Source organism: Bufo gargarizans, chromosome 1, assembly GCF_014858855.1.
Source record: "Bufo gargarizans isolate SCDJY-AF-19 chromosome 1, ASM1485885v1, whole genome shotgun sequence".
NCBI classification, from domain to species: Eukaryota; Metazoa; Chordata; class Amphibia; order Anura; family Bufonidae; genus Bufo; species Bufo gargarizans.
In genome coordinates this window covers 351,341,613-351,365,159 of record NC_058080.1, presented here as the reverse complement: position 1 = coordinate 351,365,159, position 23,547 = coordinate 351,341,613, and the positions used below count along the sequence as shown (strand labels likewise).

General features: G+C 48.6%; 2 protein-coding genes across 2 annotated transcripts in view; one reads left to right on the top strand and one right to left on the bottom strand.

Moving 5' to 3' along the window:
• Positions 1–17,430, bottom strand: part of LOC122919498 (complexin-4-like) — a 65,496-nt gene extending 48,066 nt beyond the window's left edge. Inside the window, exons 1-2 of the mRNA XM_044268562.1 lie at positions 17,258–17,430; positions 16,954–17,041 (exon numbers count right to left, since the gene is read on the bottom strand). Coding sequence (XP_044124497.1) covers positions 16,954–17,041; positions 17,258–17,430 — 261 coding nt within the window. The remainder of the gene's footprint in view (positions 1–16,953; positions 17,042–17,257) is intronic.
• LOC122919488 lies at positions 924–6,586 on the top strand. The gene is made up of 2 exons (XM_044268551.1): positions 924–1,947; positions 5,579–6,586. The coding sequence occupies exons 1-2, from the start codon at positions 1,314–1,316 to the stop codon at positions 6,172–6,174; spliced, it is 1,230 nt and encodes a 409-aa protein (XP_044124486.1). The 5' UTR covers positions 924–1,313; the 3' UTR covers positions 6,175–6,586.
• Positions 17,431–23,547: the final 6,117 nt, after the last annotated feature.

The window sequence follows — 23,547 nt, the reverse complement described above, 5'->3', positions numbered from 1 at the left end:
GCCGCACACACCTTGTCTGGAGGCTCTGTCTGTGTGGTCCACAAGGTTGGGAGATAGCATGGAGGTGGGGGACAAAGCGACGCCTGGAAGGGTCGCAGGGCCATAGTCAGGCAGACTACTGAGCCCCAATACCCTACAAGAAACAGTGAACTAGAGACAGTGGGCGTACTGTGCTCTGTACAGCCAGGAGGCTGTGGGACATTGGCTGACAAAGCCGCACAAGTTCACAGGGTGTGAACTGTGACCTAGGTGAGTCAGGAAACTCTGTGTTAGTTAGAGCCTATCCGGGAAAGTGTTTATTATTTTATGTGGATGTCACATGTGTTTAGGTGAAGCTGCGACTTCCTGATGACCTGTATTGGCTGGAGTGTGTAAAATAAAGAGTTTAGACAATATATCCATGTCTGGTGGATTAACCGGAGAGGAGCTAACCCCCCACAGTCTGTAGTAGTAGATATAAATTTAAAAGAGACCGTATCTTTAATGGCTAGCCTGCTTTTTTCTTTTAAGGGTGGGAGTGAAAAATATGAGGAAGGTGGCTATTTTGAAACCTGAAATTATCTTTAGGCAATAAAGGAGTTTCCTGGGCACCTATAATGTCACAATGTAAGATAGATACTTCTTTCCAGAAGCATGCTCTTTTGAAAGGGCTGTTCAACCCTTTGACATTTAAGGATGAGATCTTTAATGCCATATCAGGTACCTAAGAACACGCCCATAAACCCCTGTAATGCCATATAAAATGTACATAAAACAATAGAGAGCAAAGATACATCAGAAAAGCAATGGAGCGTGCGCAGCATAGCGGAATGCGGTATTGACTTGGGGGGAAGACTGTAGGCAGAGCAGGGGTTAATTGGGAGAAGGGTTGGACGGAAGTTAGAGAAGGGGGTGGAGTTAAGGGACAGTTCGCGGGCAGGATATTGAGGAAGTGGGAAACGGAGCGCAGGAAGGGGAGAAGGAGCAAGTAAAATTAGGATGGCTGAGTTTGAGGCTTTGATGGCGGCGGTGCGGGACGCGGCGCAGCAGCACGGGACGGCGTGGCTGCAGGATCGTCTGCGAGGGGCCCTGGCTGTGGCTCCTACCTCTGGGGGGCCGCGGGAGGTGAGGACGAGCGGCTCAGCCCTGAGGCGACACCACGGGTGAGGAGGCGGATTCGGAGTCCCTCCGGCTCCCAGCGGCGGCGTCCGGCCGACAGGGCGGCCGCTTCGGTTTCCAGGCGGGGAGGGCGGACTGCTGTGAGAGAGGAGCGGGCGTCCCCTGGTCCGGTCCCCAGGAGTGGTGTTGGTGCTGGAGCGGGGGTGCAGCGGCGGATGGTGGGGGCGCGCGGCCGGCGACGTTTGGCGGACTCACCTGCGGCAGCGGGGGGGGTCCTTGTCGGTGCTGGAGTGACGGCCGGGCAGGAGCTGGCTGCGGTTTCGGCGGCGGAGGCGGGTGCAGGACCTGGAGTGCGAGCGGCACGGCCACGTGTGGAGGGTGGTGCGGCCTTGCCTTCTGTGCGACGTAGTCTGGAGCGGGGTGCGCCGCGGCCCCTTGTGGTGGGCCGGCGGCATTGCAGCACAGAGATGGCTGAGGAGCTTATGAGGACTGTTCCCCAAGGACTGCGAGCAGGCCGGTCAAGGCAGAGGGACAGCGGTGCTGGTGCTGGGGGCACGCGGTGTGGAGTTGCGGTGCCTGGGGCGGGACCGTCCTCAGGGTTATCGGTTCGGCTGGATGGAATGGGGCCTGTGGATGGCCTGCACACCCTCGCTAGGAGCCGTAGCGGTGGGTCCATGTCGGAAGCAAGTCTGGAGGAGGGAGAGCTGGAAGAGGAGTCTTCGCCGGCGGCTGCTGTGGATCCTCTGGAGATGGCGGTGCGAGATTCCGGGCCGGGTATTCCTGTGGTCCAGGCTGCGGTTGCTGGTGAAGATGGCGTGGCGGCCGGTTTTCCTGCCCGGGAACGGCCAGGTGAGGTGACGACGGGGCTGGGGATTGGGGGTGGGGGGGAGAGGGGGGGTGCGCCGGAATCGGGGGCGGGTTTCGGGTCGGCGGGCGTGGCGCAGGAGTTATTGTCCGGGATGTTGGCCTTGTTGTCGCGGTTGGGGCAAGGGGCGCCGCCGTCTCCCGTGGCGGTTTGGGCGCCTGCTCCGGCTTCGGCGGGTGTGGGGGGGGGTTGCTGCTGTTTGCCCGGGGGTTCAGGGAGCTTCGGTTGGGGGAGGGGGTCCTGGGGTGATTACTGGCTCTGGGGCTTCAGGGAGTGCGGGGGTTGGGGCTGACGCGGGCCCGGTGGTTCCGGTGGAGGCGGCTGTGGTTGCTCCTCCTCCGCAGGGGAGTGTGGCAGGGGATGGGGTTCGGCTGGCGGATGCGGCGAAAGGTGAGGTATACGTATGTTTTGAGGGGCCACTGGGGGCCCATTTGAAGCAGGAGGTGAAGGATAAGATTTGGCGTGATGAGTACGTTGAGATTTTTTCGCTGCTTCCGTTGGAAAAGTTCAATTTGGATAGGGGTAAGCCGGACGATAGTAAGCGGGAGGAGGAGGAGAAGAGGAGGTATAGGCTTATTCCACGGAGTTTTCAGAATTGGCTGCAGGCGTTTGCCATTTTTGCCAGTGTGATTGGTGAAAAGGCGCCAGAGCATTGCTCTGCGTTGTTTTGCTACATGGACGCGATTGGGGAGGCTCATAGAGTGTATGGGGGTGTTGCGTGGCTGCGATATGATGAGCAGTTTCGGCAGAGGAAAGCGGTTAGGCCTTGCATTCGGTGGGATCACAAGGACATCAGTCTTTGGATGAGGTTGATGACGGCGCCGAAGGAGAGTGCGCCGCCCTTTCGGGGTGGGGCCGGGGGTACCTCGGCCGGAGACGCACAGGGGTCTGGGCGAAAGGGGTGTTGCTGGCAGTTTAACGAGGGCCATTGCCGGTTCATGGCCGATTGTCGGTTTAAACATGAGTGCTCCGGGTGTGGCGGAGCGCATAGTTTGTCCAGATGTTTTAAAAGGGGTAAGGGGAAGGGACCCGAGGTTGCGGCAAAAAGGGGCGACACCGGTGAAGGTGGGCGAGATGGCGCCCTATTTAAAGAGGTATCCCGATAGGGAGAGTGCTGAGATTTTGTTGGCTGGTTTCCAGGGGGGTTTCCGGATTCCGTGTCAGGGTGTGGGTGGTAGTACGGTTCCGGAGAATTTGGCATCGGCATTGCGTTATCCGGAGGTGGTGTCGGAGAAGATTGCTAGGGAGGTCGCGGCGGGCCGGGTGGTGGGCCCGTTCAGCCAGCCGCCGTTGTCGGATTTGTGGGTTTCGCCTTTGGGGTTGGTCCCCAAAAAGGAGCCCAACAAATTCAGGTTGATTCACCACTTGTCTTTTCCGCCGGGTGGGGGGGTGAATGATGGGATTGAGAATGACTTGTGTTCTGTGTCTTACACATCGTTTGATGCAGCGGTGCGGTGGGTTCGGCGTTTTGGGCAGGGGGCGCTCTTGGCCAAGACGGACATAGAGGCGGCTTTTCGTTTACTGCCCATCCACCCTGATAGTTTTCACCTGTTGGGTTTTCATTGGGGGGGGGGGGGTTTATGTTGATTGTTGTTTGCCAATGGGTTGCGCAATTTCTTGTTCGTTGTTTGAGCGGTTTAGTACTTTTTTGGAGTGGGTGGTGAAGCAGGAGTCGGGTTGGAACTCGGTGTTACACTACCTGGATGATTTTCTGTTTATTGGCCCTGCGGGCTCGCGGGTTTGTTCGGTGTTGTTGCATACGATGGAGCGGGTGGCGGCGTGTTTCGGGGTTCCGTTGGCTCGGGACAAGACTGAGGGTCCCGCCACGGTGCTGCGTTTTTTGGGGATTGAGATCGATAGCGGGGCGATGGAGTGTCGCCTGCCGGGCGATAAGGTGCGGGATTTGGTTGCGGAGTTGGTATTTCTGGTTCGGGCCAGGAGGGTGCAGTTGAGGAGGGTGCAGTCGGTTTTGGGCAAGTTGAACTTTGCCTGTAGGATATTGCCCATGGGGCGCGTGTTCTGTCGTCGGCTGGCGCAGGCTACTGCGGGGATTTCCGCCCCGTTTCATTATTTGCGGTTGTCAGGGGAGGTCAGGGAGGATTTGAAGGTTTGGCAGGTGTTTTTGGCTGAGTTTAATGGGCGTGCGCTGTGGATGGATGCTCCCGTTTCCAACGTGGACCTGGAGTTGTTTTCGGATGCTTCGGGTTCGTGTGGGTATGGCGTTTATTGCCGGGGGCAGTGGAGTGCTGGGTCTTGGCCGGCTGAGTGGAGGGAGGCAGGTTTTCTGGGGAATCTGGTCTTGTTGGAGCTTTTCCCGATCGTGCTGGCTACGGTCCTGTGGGGGGACAGATTGCGGAATAAACGGGTGCGTTTCTACTGCGATAATTTGGGTGTGGTGCAGGCGATCAATAGTCAATCGGCGTCTTCTCCTCCGGCGTTGCGTTTGCTTCGGTTGCTGGTGTTGAATGGTTTGCGGTTGAATGCTTGTTTTGTTTCTGTGCATCTTCCGGGGGTGGAGAACTCGATTGCTGACGCACTTTCTCGTTTCCAGTGGCAGCGGTTTCGGGAGTTGGCGCCGGAGGCGGAGGTGGACGGGCTGTCATGCCCCCAGTGGCTCTGGAGCGTGGCCTTGGGGTCTCGGCGGAGTTGATTCGGCGGTCCGTGAGTAGAGCGACGTGGTCGGCTTATTCTGCGGTTTGGTCTCTGTGGGAGGAGTTGGTGGAACGGACGGGGGGTGGTGGTGCGGTTGCGGACCATCAGACCCTGTTGATATATTGGTTGGGGGTGATGTTTGGCGAAGGGGTTTCGTTTCGGTGGCCTCTAAGCGGGTTGCGGCAGTATCTTTTTGGTTGCGGTTGCGGGGGTTGGTGGATGGGACGAAGGGGTTTTTGGTGCGGCAGGCCTTGAAGGGTTATCGGCGGGGGAGGGTGCATCGGGATGCACGGCGTCCGGTTTCTTTTGAGGTATTGTTGCAATTGTGGGGGCAGCTGGGGGCTATCTGTGTGTCGGATGGTGAGGTTCTTTTGTTTCGGGCGGCTTTTTCTTTGGCCTTTTTCGGGGCATTTAGGATATCCGAGTTGGTTTCGGCTACTCGCAGGAGTACCGGGGGTTTGTTGCGGGAGGATGTTGACATACAGGGCGGGGTGTTGAGGTGTCGGTTGCGGAGGTCCAAAACTGACCAGGAGGGTAGGGGCGCGGTGTTGTGGTTGCGGTCTTTGGCAGGCTCGGTGTTGTGCCCGGTGCGGTGTGTGGAGGAGTTTTTGGCGGTGCGGCCGGCTGGGCCTATCCCGTTGCTGGTGCATCAGGACGGTTCCAGTTTGTCGGTTTTCCAATTTGTGGCGGTGTTTCGGAAATGTTTGAGGGCGGCGGGGTTGCCTTCTGGGGAGTATGCGTCGCATTCCTTTCGCATTGGCGCGGCGACGGAGGCGGCACGATGGGGTTTGGAGGAGAAGGTGATAAAGAAGATAGGTAGGTGGGAGTCGTCGTGTTTTAAAGCGTATGTGCGGCCCCATCTGCTTTGAGGGTGGGGAGAAGGGCTGTTGTCGGTTGGGGTCTTGTGTTTGTTGATGCATCGTGGGGGTAGTTTACGCAAATGTATTTTCTTTTGTTTTGTAGGTGCGGCGACCTGCTTGGCGTGGATATTTGGCCATTCGTACGTCTACTGGGGGGTCCTGAGGGCTGATGTGCGGCGGAATGGTAGGCAGCTGGGGTTTTCTCCGGCTGAGCTCAGGGTCCGGTGGATCGGTTTGCGGGGCCTCCTGTGGGGGCGGGTGCTGCCTGAATTTCACGCCAATGTCGCGTTGGACCGGGTACCTGACGTGGTGGTGCTACATGTGGGTGGGAACGACTTAGGTGTGCGTAGGTCCCGGGACGTTATTCGGGACATAAAGTTGGATGTTCTTCGTTTGCTGGCGGAATTTCCGGATTTGATCGTGGTGTGGTCGGACGTGGTGGCTAGGAGGAGTTGGCGGTTTGCGAGGTCCGTCGATCGCATTAACAAAGCGCGGGCGAAGCTCAATAAAGAGGTGGGGCGTTTTGTCCGTCGTCAGGGTGGTTTGGTGGTGCGTCATCAGGAACTGGAGGCTGCTTCGGCTCAGTTTTTGAGGGCGGACGGGGTGCATCTGAATGAGCTCGGGATTGATATGTGGGCCCTGGGCATTCAGGAGGGATTGGAATTGGCTCTCAAGGTGTGGCGGGACGCCCGCAGGTGAGGTGTCACCGGTGGTCGTCGGTGGCAGTGTTCGATGTTGGGATCCTGGGGGGCAATTCATGGCTAAGAGATGCGTGATATAGTGTAATACGCGTCTCTTGGAGGTAATTATGGTGGGTGCGGCTCCTGTGGGCTAAGAAGGCCCAGGGAGTCGTATACTTGGAAGTTTGTGGAACTGGTGTCCTTGGGTCGGTGAAATGCGGCCAAGGGCAAGGAAAGTTATAAGGTTTTGGATGAGGGAATACAACGTGTTTGGGGTTGCCTCTCAGGATCTCTCGGATAGGTTAACAGCGGTTTTACAAGTTAAATGATGATCTGTTATTTATTATGGTTGAAAATGTGTATTTATGTTAATAAAAGGTATGTTTATATAAGTTAATAAAGGTGGCCGCTACGGCCATATTTTACCAATATAACGGCTGGCGTGTTATTTAGGGGAAGTTGGGAGGTCTAAGTGGGAAGCCGGAAGGTGATTCTTCCATCCCATTAAGTCAGAAAAGCAATGGAGCGTGCGCAGCATAGCGGAATGCGGTATTGACTTGGGGGGAAGACTGTAGGCAGAGCAGGGGTTAATTGGGAGAAGGGTTGGACGGAAGTTAGAGAAGAGGGTGGAGTTAAGGGACAGTTCGCGGGCAGGATATTGAGGAAGTGGGAAACGGAGCGCAGGAAGGGGAGAAGGAGCAAGAAAAATTCCCGCCCTCCCGCCCCTTTTTTGTTCTAGTTGTTCCGTGTGGCTTAACGGGGGTCTGAGGTGGTTTAAGGGTTTAGAGAGGCAGTGTTCGATGTTGGGATCCTGGGGGGCAATTCATGGCTAAGAGATGCGTGATATAGTGTAATACGCGTCTCTTGGAGGTAATTATGGTGGGTGCGGCTCCTGTGGGCTAAGAAGGCCCAGGGAGTCGTATACTTGGAAGTTTGTGGAACTGGTGTCCTTGGGTCGGTGAAATGCGGCCAAGGGCAAGGAAAGTTATAAGGTTTTGGATGAGGGAATACAACGTGTTTGGGGTTGCCTCTCAGGATCTCTCGGATAGGTTAACAGCGGTTTTACAAGTTAAATGATGATCTGTTATTTATTATGGTTGAAAATGTGTATTTATGTTAATAAAAGGTATGTTTATATAAGTTAATAAAGGTGGCCGCTACGGCCATATTTTACCAATATAACGGCTGGCGTGTTATTTAGGGGAAGTTGGGAGGTCTAAGTGGGAAGCCGGAAGGTGATTCTTCCATCCCATTAAGTCAGTAAATCAGAAGCGGGTAATGATATGTCACCCTAAAAAAAAAAAGGAAAGTAAAACTTTTAATAAACCATACAGTCTCTATTAGATCGCCAAACCCAGTCACAATTGTGTAGGGTTGGAGAGAAAGGGGGAGATCCAGTTCACGATGTAAAAACAACTACATCAGCTGAGAAAAAAAAAATGTGGTGGAAAATCAGAATTTTATCTAACAGTGGACGTCCAACAGCCACCAAGACATGACTTATTAGATGTCCCAACAGGCAACCAACGGGTTGTATATGGTGGAGTTTCTGAAGTAGATGAGAAAGTCAAGGACTATAACATTTGTGTGTTTTGAGATATATAGATGGGTCAAGAGTGGAGGAAAGCAGACCCAATGTAGAATGGTGTAGGAAGGTGAGGTACCTTACATAGTTGGCACCTATGGAGGTTATCACTTAGTGGATTTCACCACAGTCCATTCTTGGGTCAGTATGGGTGTCTTCAATTTCCCTGGAGATCTGGCTCCCTCTTGTGGATGGAGTAAGGACCACCTCTCCAGAAGGTTTGCAGCTTGAGATGGAGAAAGTAAAATAACGTTAGTGCCATTTCTACTGACAATACGTTTCACTGGAAAACCCCAGGATTGAGATCTATGAGATAAACCTGGAGAGAGTCCTCTTTAATGTCTTCAGGGATATTTCTGAGTCTCATATTCCATCTAGACCTTTCCTTAAGGTCTGCTAATTTCAGCTTCAGTGGAAGCAACCTCATCCTGTGTCTCATTATAGGAATCCACTAGGGAGTTGTGTGCTTCCTTAAATTCCTCCATCTTTTCCTCAAGGTGTGCAATGCGATCCCCAATGGCCATGATGTCTGCCCGCATAGTGTTTAAGGCTGACTGAATATCTGAGTGTATAGAACTTTTCAGGTCTGCCATTAAATCTTGCATAGCAGACAGGGTGATCCTATCATGTTCAGAGCTTGTATTAGGGCTCATGTTAAAGTCATACTTTGCCCCTGCTGGAGAGCTTTGGGCAGAATCCCCCCCTCACATGACTAGTTTTACGTGCAGGGAAAATATGTCCCCATGGACCTGCTGCCTCATGGTGTGCTTGTTGCTGGAGTTCATTGGTGTCTGTGCTGCCTCTTGCATGTGCCGGGGGCCATCTTGGGTCCCGTTGTGTTGGGAGACCGGAGTTTTTCTTCGTCCTCATCATCTCCATTGTCTTCCTGGGGGTAAGTGGGCGGAGAGGGGTCTGCTCCAGCGCAATTTGGGTGCCTCTGGGGCGCTTTATAATGCTGTACTCGGCTGTGGTTGCTGGAGTACAGCTATGCTGCTTCTGCTTAGCTCTGCATCTGGCTACGCCCCCGCTGTACTGTCTTAAACACTGTCACTGTATTCAATACCAAGAGGTCTCAGATATTATCACTGAATAAGAATATATACCCCTATTAAAATATAACTTTTAATCGATACTTCAAAAACAAAACAACCACATAAATATCACTATAGTTTCCATGTATTTTTCGGCACCTATATTTCTTGATATGGGTTATTGAGATAAATTTAAGTCACGGTGGGGCTAGCACATTTAATATATCCAGCCCTTCTTTACTCACGGTTATACCCAATTAAGCTTTTCATCACCAGCCAGGACATGATAATCATTGAGGAGTTTTCTCCATAGGGTTTAATTTTTTCCAGCCAGGGGTCTTTTGTTCCCTTTATAATCTTAGAGATTGGGGTGCATTTGTGAAGCCAGGTATACTGTCCCCAAGTATCCCTTCACGACCGCACTTTTCAGTGGCTAAGTCCTCAGTGCCCCTCACAATAACCCAATTTGTCGTGCCAAGCTCTCACTCGGATCCAAAATGCATCCCGATACGCTTCTCCAGTGCCTAGGATACACTGGTTCTTTAAGGGACCTTAAGTTCAGTAGGCTACGCAGCCAATGCTGTTCCAGAGAATGAGTGGCCACCTCAGATGAATAATAGAGTCCACAGTTCTAAAGGGCACAAAGGCTGGAAAGAATTAAACCCTATGGAGAAAACACCTCTATGATTATCATGTCCTGGCTGGTGGTGAAAAGCTCAATTGGGCATAACCGTGAGTAAAGAATGGCTGGATATATTAAGTGTTCTAGTCCCAGCTTGACTTAAATTTATCTCAATAACCCATATCAAAAAATATAGATGCCGAAATATACATGGAAACTATAGTGATATTTATATCTTTTTTTTATTTTAAGTATCTATTAAAAGTAATATTTTAATAGGGGTATATATTCTTATTCAGTGATAATTGCTGTACTGTCTTGTACAGTCTCCAGTATCATGTCAGAGAATGTATTCAGTGCGGCAGGTGTCGTCTTCACAAGCAGCCAGGCAAAATTGTCTTGAGCAAGTGTGAAAAACATTGCCTTTGGCAAAATGAATCGGGCACACGGTTCGTGAGGATTTCCATACATCTTTGCCTGATGACAATGAATAGATCTGCCATTGCTGACAGTTTATATTTATCGCCGGCCAAATGATGCAACTACTGCTGTATACCTCTTCACGATGTTCCATACTGTACTGTAATTACTGCTGCCGCAGGTGCTATCGCCCTAGCGCGGCTACTATCCCTAAACAGCTGCACATTTCCTGTGTTGTCCGTGAGGTTACTCACTGCCCTGCTGCTCCCAAAAAAGGGAGAATTTCTGGGCGTTTGTTCAGAATAAGGCTACTTTTAAGGCCACTTTCCGTTTCAGGGATCTCACAAACGGTTTAAAACGGATCAGTCCAGCCCCAATGCATTCTGAATGGATAAGGATCCACTCAGAATGCATCAGTTTGGCTCCATTCCACCTCCATTCCCCTCTGGATGCGGATACCAAAACGCTGCTTGCCTGGCGATGCAGAGCCAAATGTATCCGTCCTTACTTACAATGTCAGTCAATGGGGACGGATCCGTTTTCACTGACACAATATGGTGCAGTTGAAAACGGATCCGTCACCCATTGACTTTCAATCTAAGTCAGGCCTGATCTGTTTTGACTTAGACTTTTTTTTTTTTAAGAATAATGCAAACGGATCCGTTCTGAACGGATACAAGCGTTTGCATTATAGGTGCGGATCCGTCCCTAACGCAGGTGTGAAAGTAGCCTAAGCCATACTTTTTCCGATATTACTGTGTGTATAAACACTGGCAGGTATCTGCCCCCAATATGGGAAAATTTTATGTTAAAAAAGCATAACAAATGCAATAACACAGGGTGTTTTTAAACATGCTGCTTGTTAACACCATGCATTTACCCATAGCTATATATTTCAGTCTCACTCTGACTTTATTTACTATTCCCTATTCCTGTAATTGCGTTAAGCCCCCTACACATATGTCCAGCTGTCTAGCTCAGTTTACCTCCGGAGTGAAGCAGAAAACACATGAGGGGTACTAAGCCAGAACTGATCCCATAGTTTCCTGCTCCTCTCCTGCATTGTGCCATATAAAAGAATAAACTCACATACTTACTTACATGAGGCTGGCAGCAATGTGATGCAGGCCTCTTCCGGCCTGTGTCTGTGCTGTAAAGAAATGTATTATCAGAAGATAACGGTAATTTGATGTGGCCGTGAGATGAATTGTATTATGGACAATTTTTAATAGGAGAGAGTACATTAATAAACTACACTCACCTAAAGAATTATTAGGAACACCATACTAAAACTTGGACCCCCTTTTGCCTTCAGAACTGCCTTAATTCTACGTGGCATTGATTCAACAAGGTGCTGTTAGCATTTTTTAGAAATATTGGCCCATATTGATAGGATAGTATCTTGCAGTTGATGGAGATTTTGAGGGATGCACATCCAGGGCACGAAGCTCCCGTTCCACCACATCCCAAAGATGCTCTATTAGGTTGAGATCTGGTGACTGTGGGGGCCATTTTAGTACAGTGAACTCATTGTCATGTTCAAGAAACCAATTTGAAATGATTCGAGCTTTGTGACATGGTGCATTATGCTGCTGGAAGTAGCCCTCAGAGGATGGGTACTTGGTGGTCATGAAGGGATGGACATGGTCAGAAACAATGCTCAGGTAGCCCGTGGCATTTAAACAATGGCCAATTGGCACTAAGGGGCCTAAAGTGTGCCCAGAAAACATCCCCCACACCATTACACCACCACCACCAGCCTGCACAATGGTAACAAGGCATGATGGATACATGTTCTCATTCTGTTTACGCCAAATTCGGACTCGACCATTTGAATGTCTCAACAGAAATCGAGACTCATCAGACCAGGCAACATTTTTCCAGTCTTCAACAGTCCAATTTTGGTGAACTCGTGCAAATTGTAGCCTCTTTTTCCTATTTGTAGTGGAGATGAGTGGTACCCGGTGGGGTCTTCTGCTGTTGTAGCCCATCCGCCTCAAGGTTGTGCGTGTTGTGGCTTCACAAATGCTTTGCTGCATACCTCGGTTGTAACGAGTGGTTATTTCAGTCAACGTTGCTCTTCTATCAGCTTGAATCAGTCGGCCCATTCTCCTCTGACCTCTAGCATCAACAAGGCATTTTCGCCCACAGGACTGCCGCATACTGGATGTTTTTCCCTTTTCACACCATTCTTTGTAAACCCTAGAAATGGTTGTGCGTGAAAATCCCAGTAACTGAGCAGATTGTGAAATACTCAGATCGGCCCGTCTGGCACCAACAACCATGCCACGCTCAAAATTTCTTAAATCACCTTTCTTTCCCATTCTGACATTCAGTTTGGAGATAAGGAGATTGTCTTGACCAGGACCACAACCCTAAATGCATTGAAGCAACTGCCATTTGATTGGTTGACTAGATAATCGCATTAATGAGAAATAGAACAGGTGTTCCTAATAATTCTTTAGGTGAGTGTATATACAGCACCAGTATCATGTAAGGTCATCGCATAAATACAGCTCCAAAGCCAAGCAGAGGACATAAATACAGCACCAGAATCATGCTCATTAGATAAATACATCACCAGAACCATGTTCAGTACTGTTGTCACTGAATCTCAATTGTCAGCTGTCCATATTTTCCATAAACAGCACACATGTCCATTGATTATGATTCTACAGGTGGACTCCAATCAAGGTGTAGAAACATAGTAACACAATAACATAGATTGTAAGGCTGAAAAGATGTACATCCATCCAATTTAACCTCATCATCTCAAAGAGCATGGATATTTAACCACCTCCCGACCGCCTAACGCAGGGATGTGTCCTGCGGGTGGCCGGGTTATTCCTCTGTCACGCATCTACGCGTCATCTCGCGAGAGCACAGCTAAGAAGTTGATCTACAGCCTGTAGATGTCCCAAAAATAAAAAAATGGAGACAGCACGTCCAAAAAGGTGAGTTTTTCCAGATGCAACGTTTCGGCTTAGTGATAGCCTTTGTCAAGCCTGTCAGCAGCGATCATTCGCTGGCAGGCTGTAGATGCGATTTTTTTAACCCCAAAAAGGTATATTAGACGCTGTTTTGTTAACAGCGTCTAATATACCTGCTACCTGGTCCTCTGGTGGTCCCTTTTGCTTGGATCGACCACCAGAGGACACAGGCAGCTCTGTAAGTAGCACCAATAACCACACTACACCCCCCCTGTCACTTATTAACCCCTGATCACCCCATATAGATTCCCTGATCAACCCCCTGTCATTGATCACCCCCCTGTAAGGCTCCTTTCAGACGTCCGTATGTGTTTTGCGGATCCGCGGATTCGCAAAACACGGACACTGGCAATGTGCTTTCCGCATTTTGCGGATCCACACATTGCCAGAACTTCATAGAACAGGCATGGCCAACCTGCGGCTCTCCAGCTGTTGTAAAACTACAACTCCCACCATGCCCTGCTGTAGGCTGATAGCTGTTGGTAGTCTGGGCATGCTGGGAGTTGTAGTTTTGCAACAGCTGGAGAGCCTCAGGTTGGCCATCCCTGATATAGAAAATGCCTTTAAAAGGCGCTATAAAGATCACTTTTGAGGGGCATGGCGAGTTCATAGAAGATTTTTTTTTTTGGCACAAGTTAACGGAAATGGATTTTTTGGTTTGTTTTTTAGTTTTTTCTTACAAAGTCTCATATTCCACTAACTTGTGACAAAAAATAAAATCTTACATGAACTCACCATACCGCTCACGGAATCCAAATGCGTAAACATGCCCTGTGAAATCCTAAAGGTACTCAACGGAATTTGGGCCCCTTTGCGCATCTTGGCTGCAAAAAAGTGTCACACATGTGGTATCGCCGTACTCAGGAGAAGTAGGGCAATGTGTTTTGGGGTGTATTTTTACATATACCCATGCTGGGTGAGAGAAATATCTCAGTAAATTGACAACTTTGTATAAAAAAAATTAAAAGTTGTCATTTACAGAGATATTTCTCACACACAGTATGGGTATATGTAAAAATACACCCCAAAACACATTACCCTACTTCTCCTGAGTACGGCGATACCACATAAGTGACACTTTTTTGCAGCCTAAGTGCGCAAAAGGGCCCAAATTCCAATGAGTACTTTTAGGATTTCACAGGGCATTTTTATGCATTTGGATTCCAAACTACTTCTCACGCTTTAGGGCCCCTAAAATGCAAGGGCAGTATAAATACCCCACAAGTGACCCAATTTTGGAAAGAAGACACCACAAGGCATTCCGTGAGGGGTATGGTGAGTTCATGTAAAATTTAATTTTTTGTCACAAGTTAGTGGAATATGAGACTTTGCAAGAAAAAAAAAATATCAATTTCCGCTAACTTTTGACAAAAAATAAAAACTTCCATGAACTCACTATGCCCATCAGCGAATACCTTAGGGTGTCTACTTTCCTAAATGGGGTCATTTGTGGGGTGTTTCTACTGTCTGGGCATTGTAGAACCTCAGGAAACATGACAGGTGCTCAGAAAGTCAAAGTGCGTAAATACATTTTTTTGCACCATAGTTTGTACACGCTATAACTTTTACCCAAACCAATAAATATACACTTATTGCATTTTTTTAAATCAAAGACATGTAGAACAATAAATTTAGAGAAAAATTTATATAGAAATGTAGTTTTATTTGAAAAAATTTACAACAGAAAGTGAAAAATTTCTTTTTTTTTGCAAAAATTTTGGTCATTTTTGATTAATATAAAAAAAGTAAAAATGTCAGCAGCAATGAAATACCACCAAATGAAATCTCTATTAGTGAGAAGAAAAGGAGGTAAAATTCATTTGGGTGGTAAGTTGTATGACCGAGCAATAAACCGTGAAAGTAGTATAGTGCAGAATTGTAAAAAGTGGTCTGGTCATTAAGGGGGTTTAAGCTAGGGGAGCTGAGGTGGTTAAAGTGATCCTGAAAAAATAAATAAAAGTTACCCCAAATTGTAACCGAATCCACACTGACAGAAGGTGGGGCAACACAAGTAGGCATGGCCAACACAAGCCACAAGTAGACAGGGACAACAGAAGTAGGTGGGGCCAGCAATACCATAGTGCAGCACAAAATACCGCCCCAGACAAAACCAAATACCACAGAGCAGCATAAAATACTGCTCTATCACCATACTGAAGATGTTGATACAGTTGAATTCAGGACGGCACTTGCGACTGCTGGCCAGGTGCATAAATAATTGATAAAACAAACACAAACGAATGCGCGATCATAGGTCATGATTAAGAATCATCTGTTCGAAACGTGTTAACCGCTCTTCAGTGTCATTCATGGAGATATACACTCACCTAAAGAATTATTAGGAACACCTGTTGTATTTCTCATTAATGCGATTATCTAGTCAACCAATCACATGGCAGTTGCTTCAATGCATGTAGGGTTGTGGTCCTGGTCAAGACAATCTCCTTATCTCCAAACTGAATGTCAGAATGGGAAAGAAAGGTGATTTAAGCAATTTTGAGCGTGGCATGGTTGTTGGTGGAGTATTTCACAATCTGCTCAGTTACTGGGATTTTCACGCACAACCATTTCTAGGGTTTACAAAGAATGGTGTGAAAAGGGAAAAACATCCAGTATGCGGCAGTCCTGTGGGCGAAAATGCCTTGTTGATGCTAGAGGTCAGAGGAGAATGGGCCGACTGATTCAAGCTGATAGAAGAGCAACGTTGACTGAAATAACCACTCATTACAACCGAGGTATGCAGCAAAGCATTTGTGAAGCCACAACACGCACAACCTTGAGGCGGATGGGCTACAACAGCAGAAGACCCCACCGGGTACCACTCATCTCCACTACAAATAGGAAAAAGAGGCTACAATTTGCACGAGCTCACCAAAATTGGACTGTTGAAGACTGGAAAAATGTTGCCTGGTCTGATGAGTCTCGATTTCTGTTGAGACATTCAAATGGTAGAGTCCGAATTTGGCGTAAACAGAATGAGAACATGTATCCATCATGCCTTGTTACCACTGTGCAGGCTGGTGGTAGTGGTGTAATGGTGTGGGGGATGTTTTCTGGGCACACTTTAGGCCCCTTAGTGCCAATTGGCCATCGTTTAAATGCCACGGGTTACCTGAGCATTGTTTCTGACCATGTCCATCCCTTCATGACCACCATGTACCCATCCTCTGAGGGCTACTTCCAGCAGGACAATGCACCATGTCACAAAGCTCGAATCATTTCAAATTGGTTTCTTGAACATGACAATGAGTTTACTGTACTAAAATGGCCCCCACAGTCACCAGATCTCAACCCAATAGAGCATCTTTGGGATGTGGTGGAACGGGAGCTTCGTGCCCTGGATGTGCATCCCTCAAATCTCCATCAACTGCAAGATGCTATCCTATCAATATGGGCCAACATTTCTAAAGAATGCTATCAGCACCTTGTTGAATCAATGCCACGTAGAATTAAGGCAGTTCTGAAGGCAAAAGGGGGTCCAACACCGTATTAGTATGGTGTTCCTAATAATTCTTTAGGTGAGTGTATATATAGTTTTAATCAATGAAAAATCCGTTTTAAAGGATTTCCATTGCTGGACACTTTTCTTCTTCATAAGTACCCGATGCTCCTAGCATTAATTAATGCTGAGAACATCAGATCGTTATCTACCCGGCCAGCAGCCATGAGAGGGGTTCAGGCAGCCCCCTGGGGAAATTTCCCTGTAGGGTATATATAGCCAGTCTGTCCCTGTCAAAACGTCCAGAGCTAAATGTGAAGTGTCATAGTAAAGGGCCTGAACACTCATGCTAAATTTTAGTTTTCCCTTTTTAACAAACTTCTACAGTTTCTAAAATTCTGTTTTCACTTTCTCTTCATGGGATATTGAGTGCAGATTGATGAGGGGAAACTTCATTTTTTTGTTTGTTTTTTTAGCAAAAGGCTGCAACGTCATATGTTGAAAATGTCTTAGGTTCTGAAGACTTTCCAAATGCATTGTACAAGGAGTCAAACTATTTGGGGATGAGACCCTCTATGGTGCCGCAACTTAGTAATACTCTGCAACTCCTTTACATAAAAAAAATTTCACCAAACCTTGACAAAGGAATAAAATGTATCTAATATACATATAAGAAAAGGGATTTTTATTTAAAAAATTCTATCCTCTTACCTGTGGGAGTTTGTACTTGTCTCTCATGTGCATTCTGACAGCTGCTCTCTCTGCTTTCTTCTGTGCAAAGGTATGATCCCGTTCTATCCTGTATACACACAGACCTGTGCCGTCAACCACTATAACCAATATATATAATCTATGTATCTATCTAAATACAGTAATAATGTGTCAGAATCAGCCTTTGAAGCGAGATGGAGGGAAGTTGATTCCACTGGATTAGTGGTCTTGTTACAGCACACACATATACACATCCGCACTTACTCGCCAAGTCTTTATATTTGAGTAATGTAAGAGCACTTACTTTTCTTCCACCAGCTGTCTTTGGTATTCCTCAAACTCTTCTCGTGTCATTCCCTTGGACTGTGCAGTTTCTTTACCATCTGCATTTTCTTTTGTTTCTGATTCTCCCCCAAGATTATTCCCCAGATTTTTCATGGAAGACCCCATCATTGTTTTAAACATTAAAGAAGCCATATTAGTTTATTGTCAACTATCCTGTAAAAGTCCAACACTTCTCTCTAGTTGCCTCCACTGGGAGCAAGCATCAAAATAATATTCAGTATATTTTCCTTGAACAATGCGGTCATACAATGTAGCATTAACTTTTCTTCAGGACATTCCTACAAAGTATGCACTAAGGCTCTTACTTCCCCTATATCTGATACTGTGCAAGGTGAATGTGTCCCTGTGTAGACAGTCTTAACCAGCTTAAAGAATTAAGTATTAAAGAGGTGGAGACACCTGCATTTCCCTTTGCAGAGGATAAGAAATGATTATCTCTGTTTTATTCTCAATATCTTGCCTGATTTGGCAGTAAAATCTTCAAAATAGAGCAACATCACTTTGTGTATATTGTACATTTTTCCAACATGCAAAACAAAAACATTAATACTAATTTAACCCTTTAAGGATCCTGCCATTTTTAAATAACCTACAAAAACCTCTCTATATATTAATAATAACCCATAGGTACGATACTGTCACTTAACCCGAACAGAAGAAAAGAGAACACTATAGAGTACTAATATATATGAATATATAAAAATCTTTATTATATCAATTACACATATACATGATTGGACAGTTTGGCAGAAATAGACATAATGTAAAAACTAGATACAGAAGAAAAAATTACTGAGACGTCACCAGCAGTGTAAATCGCTTTAATAAATCAATGTCGGAGTATATCCTGTAGGACCCCACTTGTACTAATAACGCTATCTATAATGCAATAATGCATCCCTAGTCAGGTATAAGGTATTGCCTACACAATTAATAGTAAATCATCTATGTGTGGAAATAGACACTAGTACAGTGTCCTAATTTCAATATCTAAATGGTGCTGTACTGCAGCCTCAATGTCACAAATCTGGTGGGCAACCGACTATTTATGAAGGGTGAACGGGGACTGGTGGTCCCCCCTCCCCCATCCTATTGTTATAGGGTTTGTTCTGGCCCCTCCCCCCCATTGTGGCATGGTAAGGGTGGTAGGGAGAGCAAGGGGTTAATGGGAATGTGGACGAGGGGAAGAGGCGGGCAATTGACTGGGGATATAGATCCTGGTTCCACCTCTTTAGCGGAAGCGCCGTGGTTGTGAGTCTGCCTGCGTTCTGTCTGCACAAGAGTTATGGCCGCAGGCGATGCCCCACTTCGGGAGGTTTTCCTGGCGAGATTTGCGGAGGGAGGCGAGGGATGGCTGCGCTCCTTCTGGCCAGCCTCGGCTCTCCCCTGCCTTCCTCCCCACCTGGTACTGTGTGCACTGCTGGGGAGCGGCCGCTGTTGGAGACTGGCTCCGGGGCTTCGGTGGGGGGCACGCGGTCCACCCGGCGTTTTCCCCCCCTGCCAGGCTTGGACATAGTCCCCCCCAACACCTCTTACATTGAGCGCTGCGTTCAGTGTGGGCTCGTTCCCTTCTGGCCGGCATGTTCCTGGCTCAGTGGCTCCCTCTTCTCTTCACCCAGCGATTCCCACTTACACTGGTGCCGTTGCGGCGTGGCGCACACTCTTACCCGGAGATATGGGGAATAATATAAGCAGCTCCTCATCACAGGGGCTCCCCCTACACCTCCCCCAACCCAGTCCCTAGCTCCCTCAGCCATGCAGGACCCGCAGGCTGGCATGGCAGCTGTGGCCCCTGTGGATAACCTGCATGGCACAATACTGCCTCTGAGTGCAAGTGGGACGCCATTGGATCCCTATATTGAATGCCCATTCCACCCCTGTTCCTCCTCCCACTCCTGAGCGGTCACGCAGGTGTAGGGAACGGTCTAGATCCCCATCCTTCTTTCAGGAGAGAGTGAGGCGTGGTTGCCGTGGTTACCGTAGGCGTCAGTCCCGTCGCAGGTCTAAAGACTCGGCGAGGAGCTGGCACTCCAGATCCTCTAGGTAGCGCTCACTTCATCCTCGGATGGGTCGTCGGGCACATCTGAGGAGTCTGGTCGGATGTCGCGAACCGCACGCAAGGGGCGGATGCCTAGTCAATCGTCCAGGGCACATAGCCTGGTTCCCGCGCCGTCTCTTCAACCCAAGGTTCCTGTGCCTGGTCCTCCCGTGGCGTCAGTCCTGCCTCTGTCTGGTGAGTACCAATTTATGGAAGCGTGGGGAGCGGGTAGTGGTGGTGCGGACATGGTAGTGATGATGAGGGCGCTTTTAGAATGGTTTCAGCAGACTGCCCAAGCCCCTGGGCCTTCTGCCCCTCCCAAGCCAGCACCTGTGTTGGAAGAGGTCCATAAGGATGCTTGCTTTTGTGGGGATAGCTTCCTGGGAGCCCAATTAGACGAGACCGATTGGGAAAAAATTTGGGGTAATCAGTATGTAGATACCTGGTCCCTTGTATCGGTGGACCAACATACGGTAGACAGGGAGAGGCGTTTTTTTTAGAAGCTTTATGAGCGTAGACCCAGAGTGGCCAAGACCATGAATAATTGGTTGCAGGCATTCTTGGTTTTGGTTTGCGTTGTGAGTCAGCGCTATCCTGAGCGTTGTTCGGAATGTTTGTGTATCAGGACACCGTTTACAGCGCTTACAAGTCTCGTGGTGGGACCACCTGGTGGTGGTATGACAAGGAGTTCCGGCGCCGATTAGCATTGCAACTGGAGGTGGGTTGGGGGGTTAAAGCCACGGATGTTTGGTTGAGATTAATGGTGTCTCAGAGACCACTCCCTTTCCAGGAGCGGCCACTGGTTCTAGGGGATCTTCTGCCCAAGGACAGGTGGCCACCCGCCACCTTGGGGCGTGCTGGTTGTTTAACGAGAGGCACTGCAAGTTCGCCTGTTTGTGTAGATTTAAGCACGAATGCTCAGCCTGTGGCTGTTTCCACTCGTCTAATAGGTGCACGCGCCCTCTCGTTAAACTTTCCAGGCAGCCTGAGCAAGGGGGTCACAAGGACCCCGGTGAGTGTAGCCACGATGGGCACCTGGCTAGATAGATACCCCAATAGGCAGGCAGCAGCACAGTTGAGTTTTGGTTTCTCCTTTGGGTTTTTCATTCCTTTTGTTGTCAATTGTTTACCGTTTTTTTCGGATAACCTTAAATCGGCGCTGAAGCTCCCGGAGATCCTTAAGGGGAAGATTGACAAGGAGGTTGCACTAGGTAGGATTAAGGCTCCGTTTACTGACATCCCATTCCCTAATCTTCGGGTTTCCCCGCTAGGCGCGGTCCCTAAGAAAGGACCGGGAAAATTCAGGCCGATTCATCACCTTTCGCACCAGAAGGGTTCATCAGTAATGACGCTATCTGACCTGAGGATGCATCTGTGTCATATGTCTCTTTTGACTGGGCAGTTGCGCTGGTTAGAGAGGCAGGTAGGGGTGCCCTCCTAGCTAAGTCAGACATCGAATCGGCTTTTCATCTTCTCCCTGTTCACCCTGATTGCTTTCATTTGTTAGGTGTTGTGTGGTTGGCTGGTTTTACAATGACACTTGTCTCCCTATGGGTTGTTCCATTTCGTGTCATTATTTTGAGTTGTTTAGTTCTTTCCTAGAGTAGGTTGTCCGGTATGAATCGAGCTCCATGTCTGTCTTACATTATTTGGACGATTTTCTTTTTGTCTCCTCTGGTTCGGGGGAGGGCTGCTTAACTCTGTTAAATGTTTTGCTGGAGAGGATGGCCCAGTTCAGGGTTCCCATTTCGGTGGAAAAAACTGAGGGCCCGTTCATGCACTTATCGTTTCTGGGTATTGAAATTGACTCTGTAGACATGGTTTTTCGGTTGCTGCTGGAACAGCTTCAGAGACTTCTTGGCCTTATTAACATTTTTTTAGCGGTCAAGATTGTTACCCTTCTTCAGCTACAGTCCCTATTGGGTCTCTTGTGTTTTGCATGTAGGGTTATGCCCATGGGCCGGGTTTTTTCGCAGCGCCTGTCGCTAGCCACCCAGGGGGTTAAATCTCCCCGGCATTGCATCCAGTTTACTAAGTTCCCGAAGAAGGATATGGGTGTTTGGAGGGCGTTTCTACAGTCTTATAATGTCCACACGTGTTACATGTCCGGGGAGGTCTCTAATTCAGCGTTGGTTCTGTCTTGTGATGCTTCTGGGTCCTGCAGGTTTGGGACTGTTTTAGGGAATAAATGGTGTGCTGCCTCATGGCCGGATTTGTGGCGGTAATCCGGTTTCTGCAAGAACATCACGTTACTGGAGTTATTCCTCATTATCGCGGCGATTGAATTATGGGGGGACAGGTTGTCCAATAGGCTCGTTTGTTTTTGGATGGACAATTTGGGAGTGGTTTACAGTGTAAACAGATTGTCCTCCTCTTCCCCCCGGTGTTGTCTTTGCTGAAGCACTTGGTGTTGCGGTGCCTTGAGCGCAATATCTATTTTAGGGCTCGTCATGTTCCAGGGGTGGATAACAAAGTTGCTGATGCTCTTTCCCGTTTTTGGCAGGATTTTCAGACTTTTCTCCCGGAGGTGGATCGGGATAGCAGGGAATGCCCACAGCACCTGTGGAGACTGGTGGACAGCATCTGATGGAGTTGAATAGATCTGTTTCCCCTACTACCTGGCAGGCGCATGGTAAGGCCTGGGAGGTGGTGGGCGACAGAGATGTATGAGACAGAGATGTATGTTCCCGTGATGATATGCGCTTGGAGGTTACGATTGAGTGGTTGTTGCGTTTGCGGTCCATGCGCGTTTCTGAGGTGGTTGCACAGCGGCGGTTGTCGGGGATTGCCTTTCATTTCCGGTTGCGTGGCTGGGTGGACATCACAAAGCAATTTATTGTTCGACAGGCATTGCAGGGTTGGAGGAAGGAGTACGTTTCCCATTAAAGTCGACATCCCGTCTCTTTGAGCTTCCTAGGTAGGCCTATTGTCAGTCTTACTAATGTCTGTGCGTCGCCCTTCAAGGTTTAAATTGTTTTCCGGGAGCTTTAGCATAGCCTTTTTGCTGCCCTCCGATTCGGCGACTTGGTAGCTCCCTCTTGCTGTAAGCTGGGCGGTTTGTCTTGCCAGGATGTTGTCCTGGGTAATAATTCATTGAGGATTCGTGTCAGTCGTTCCAAAACGGATCAGTTCGGCAAGGGGACGTGGCTTCCCCTTCACCCGGTTCCCAGGGTAGCATGCCTGGCTTATAGGGCGCTGTGCTAGGCGGGTTACAATTTATTTTCGCATGCGGATCGCTCTCCGCTGACCAAATTCCAGTTCACCGGTCTTGCTTAGCGATGGCGGGGTGGATCCCACGGAGTTTGGTACACACTCATTCCGAATTGGGGCCGCTTCGGAGGCGGCTCGGGTAGGTTTGCCTGAGGCTGAGGTTATGAGGATTGGCAGGTAGAAATCCACTTGTTTAGTGAGGTATATTAGACCGGACCTTGTGTTATAAAAAAATTATAAAAATAAGAAAATTAAAAATTTTAATAATCTGATAATTGTTTTGTTTTAGGAACTTCATTATATCCAGTTGTTTAAAGGGGCTTGTCTGTGTTCTGGTCTATTGTTTTTTTTGTACAGGTCCAAGGCGGCCGGCGGTGTGGATGGTTGGCCATTCATATATTTTCTGGGCGGCACAGAGGGCGAAATGCAGACTCAGCGGGAGATCCCTCGGTTTCCGCAAAGTGGATGTCTCGTGGAGGGGGATTTGTGGCCTCAAGTGGTCTCAGCTCTTCTTGCAGGTGGTGGATATTGGATTGCAAGCGAGAGGTTCGGTGATTTTGGTCATACAAGCAGGGGAAACGACTTTGGTTCCATGCCTTTGTCGGAGCTTTTGACCCTTATCTGGTCTGATTTGGAGCAGTCATTTTTTAGGGACACGATGTTGGTCTGCTCCGAGATTAGTGAATGCGCGTATATCCCGCTTCATTAGATCACGGGCGTGTGTGGTTGTTTGCCACCGGCACCTGGAGGGTGATAAACGTTCTTTAATGAGGGCTGATGGTGTTCACCTTTCCGATATCGGATTGGATATATTTCTTTCGGGCCTTCAGGATGGGGTGGAGCAGGCCATGTTCTTGTTGGGTGGTGGTCGGAGCACCATTTGAGAGGACGGGACTCCTCCATGGCGGCAGGTTAATACAGCGGAGAGGTGTTGGAGACAAATTGGTGTAACTGCACCCTAGGAGGCCAGCAGCTGGCAGACCGCACTGTTTGGTTATGGT

Excerpts from the sequence above, each read along its gene's own strand:
- LOC122919488 (XM_044268551.1), top strand. The coding sequence starts at position 1,314 with ATGGTGGGGGCGCGCGGCCGGCGACGTTTGGCGGACTCACCTGCGGCA. Across the intron at positions 1,948-5,578 it reads TCCTGCCCGGGAACGGCCAG|GTGCGGCGACCTGCTTGGCG; the intron begins GTGAGGTGACGA and ends TTTGTTTTGTAG.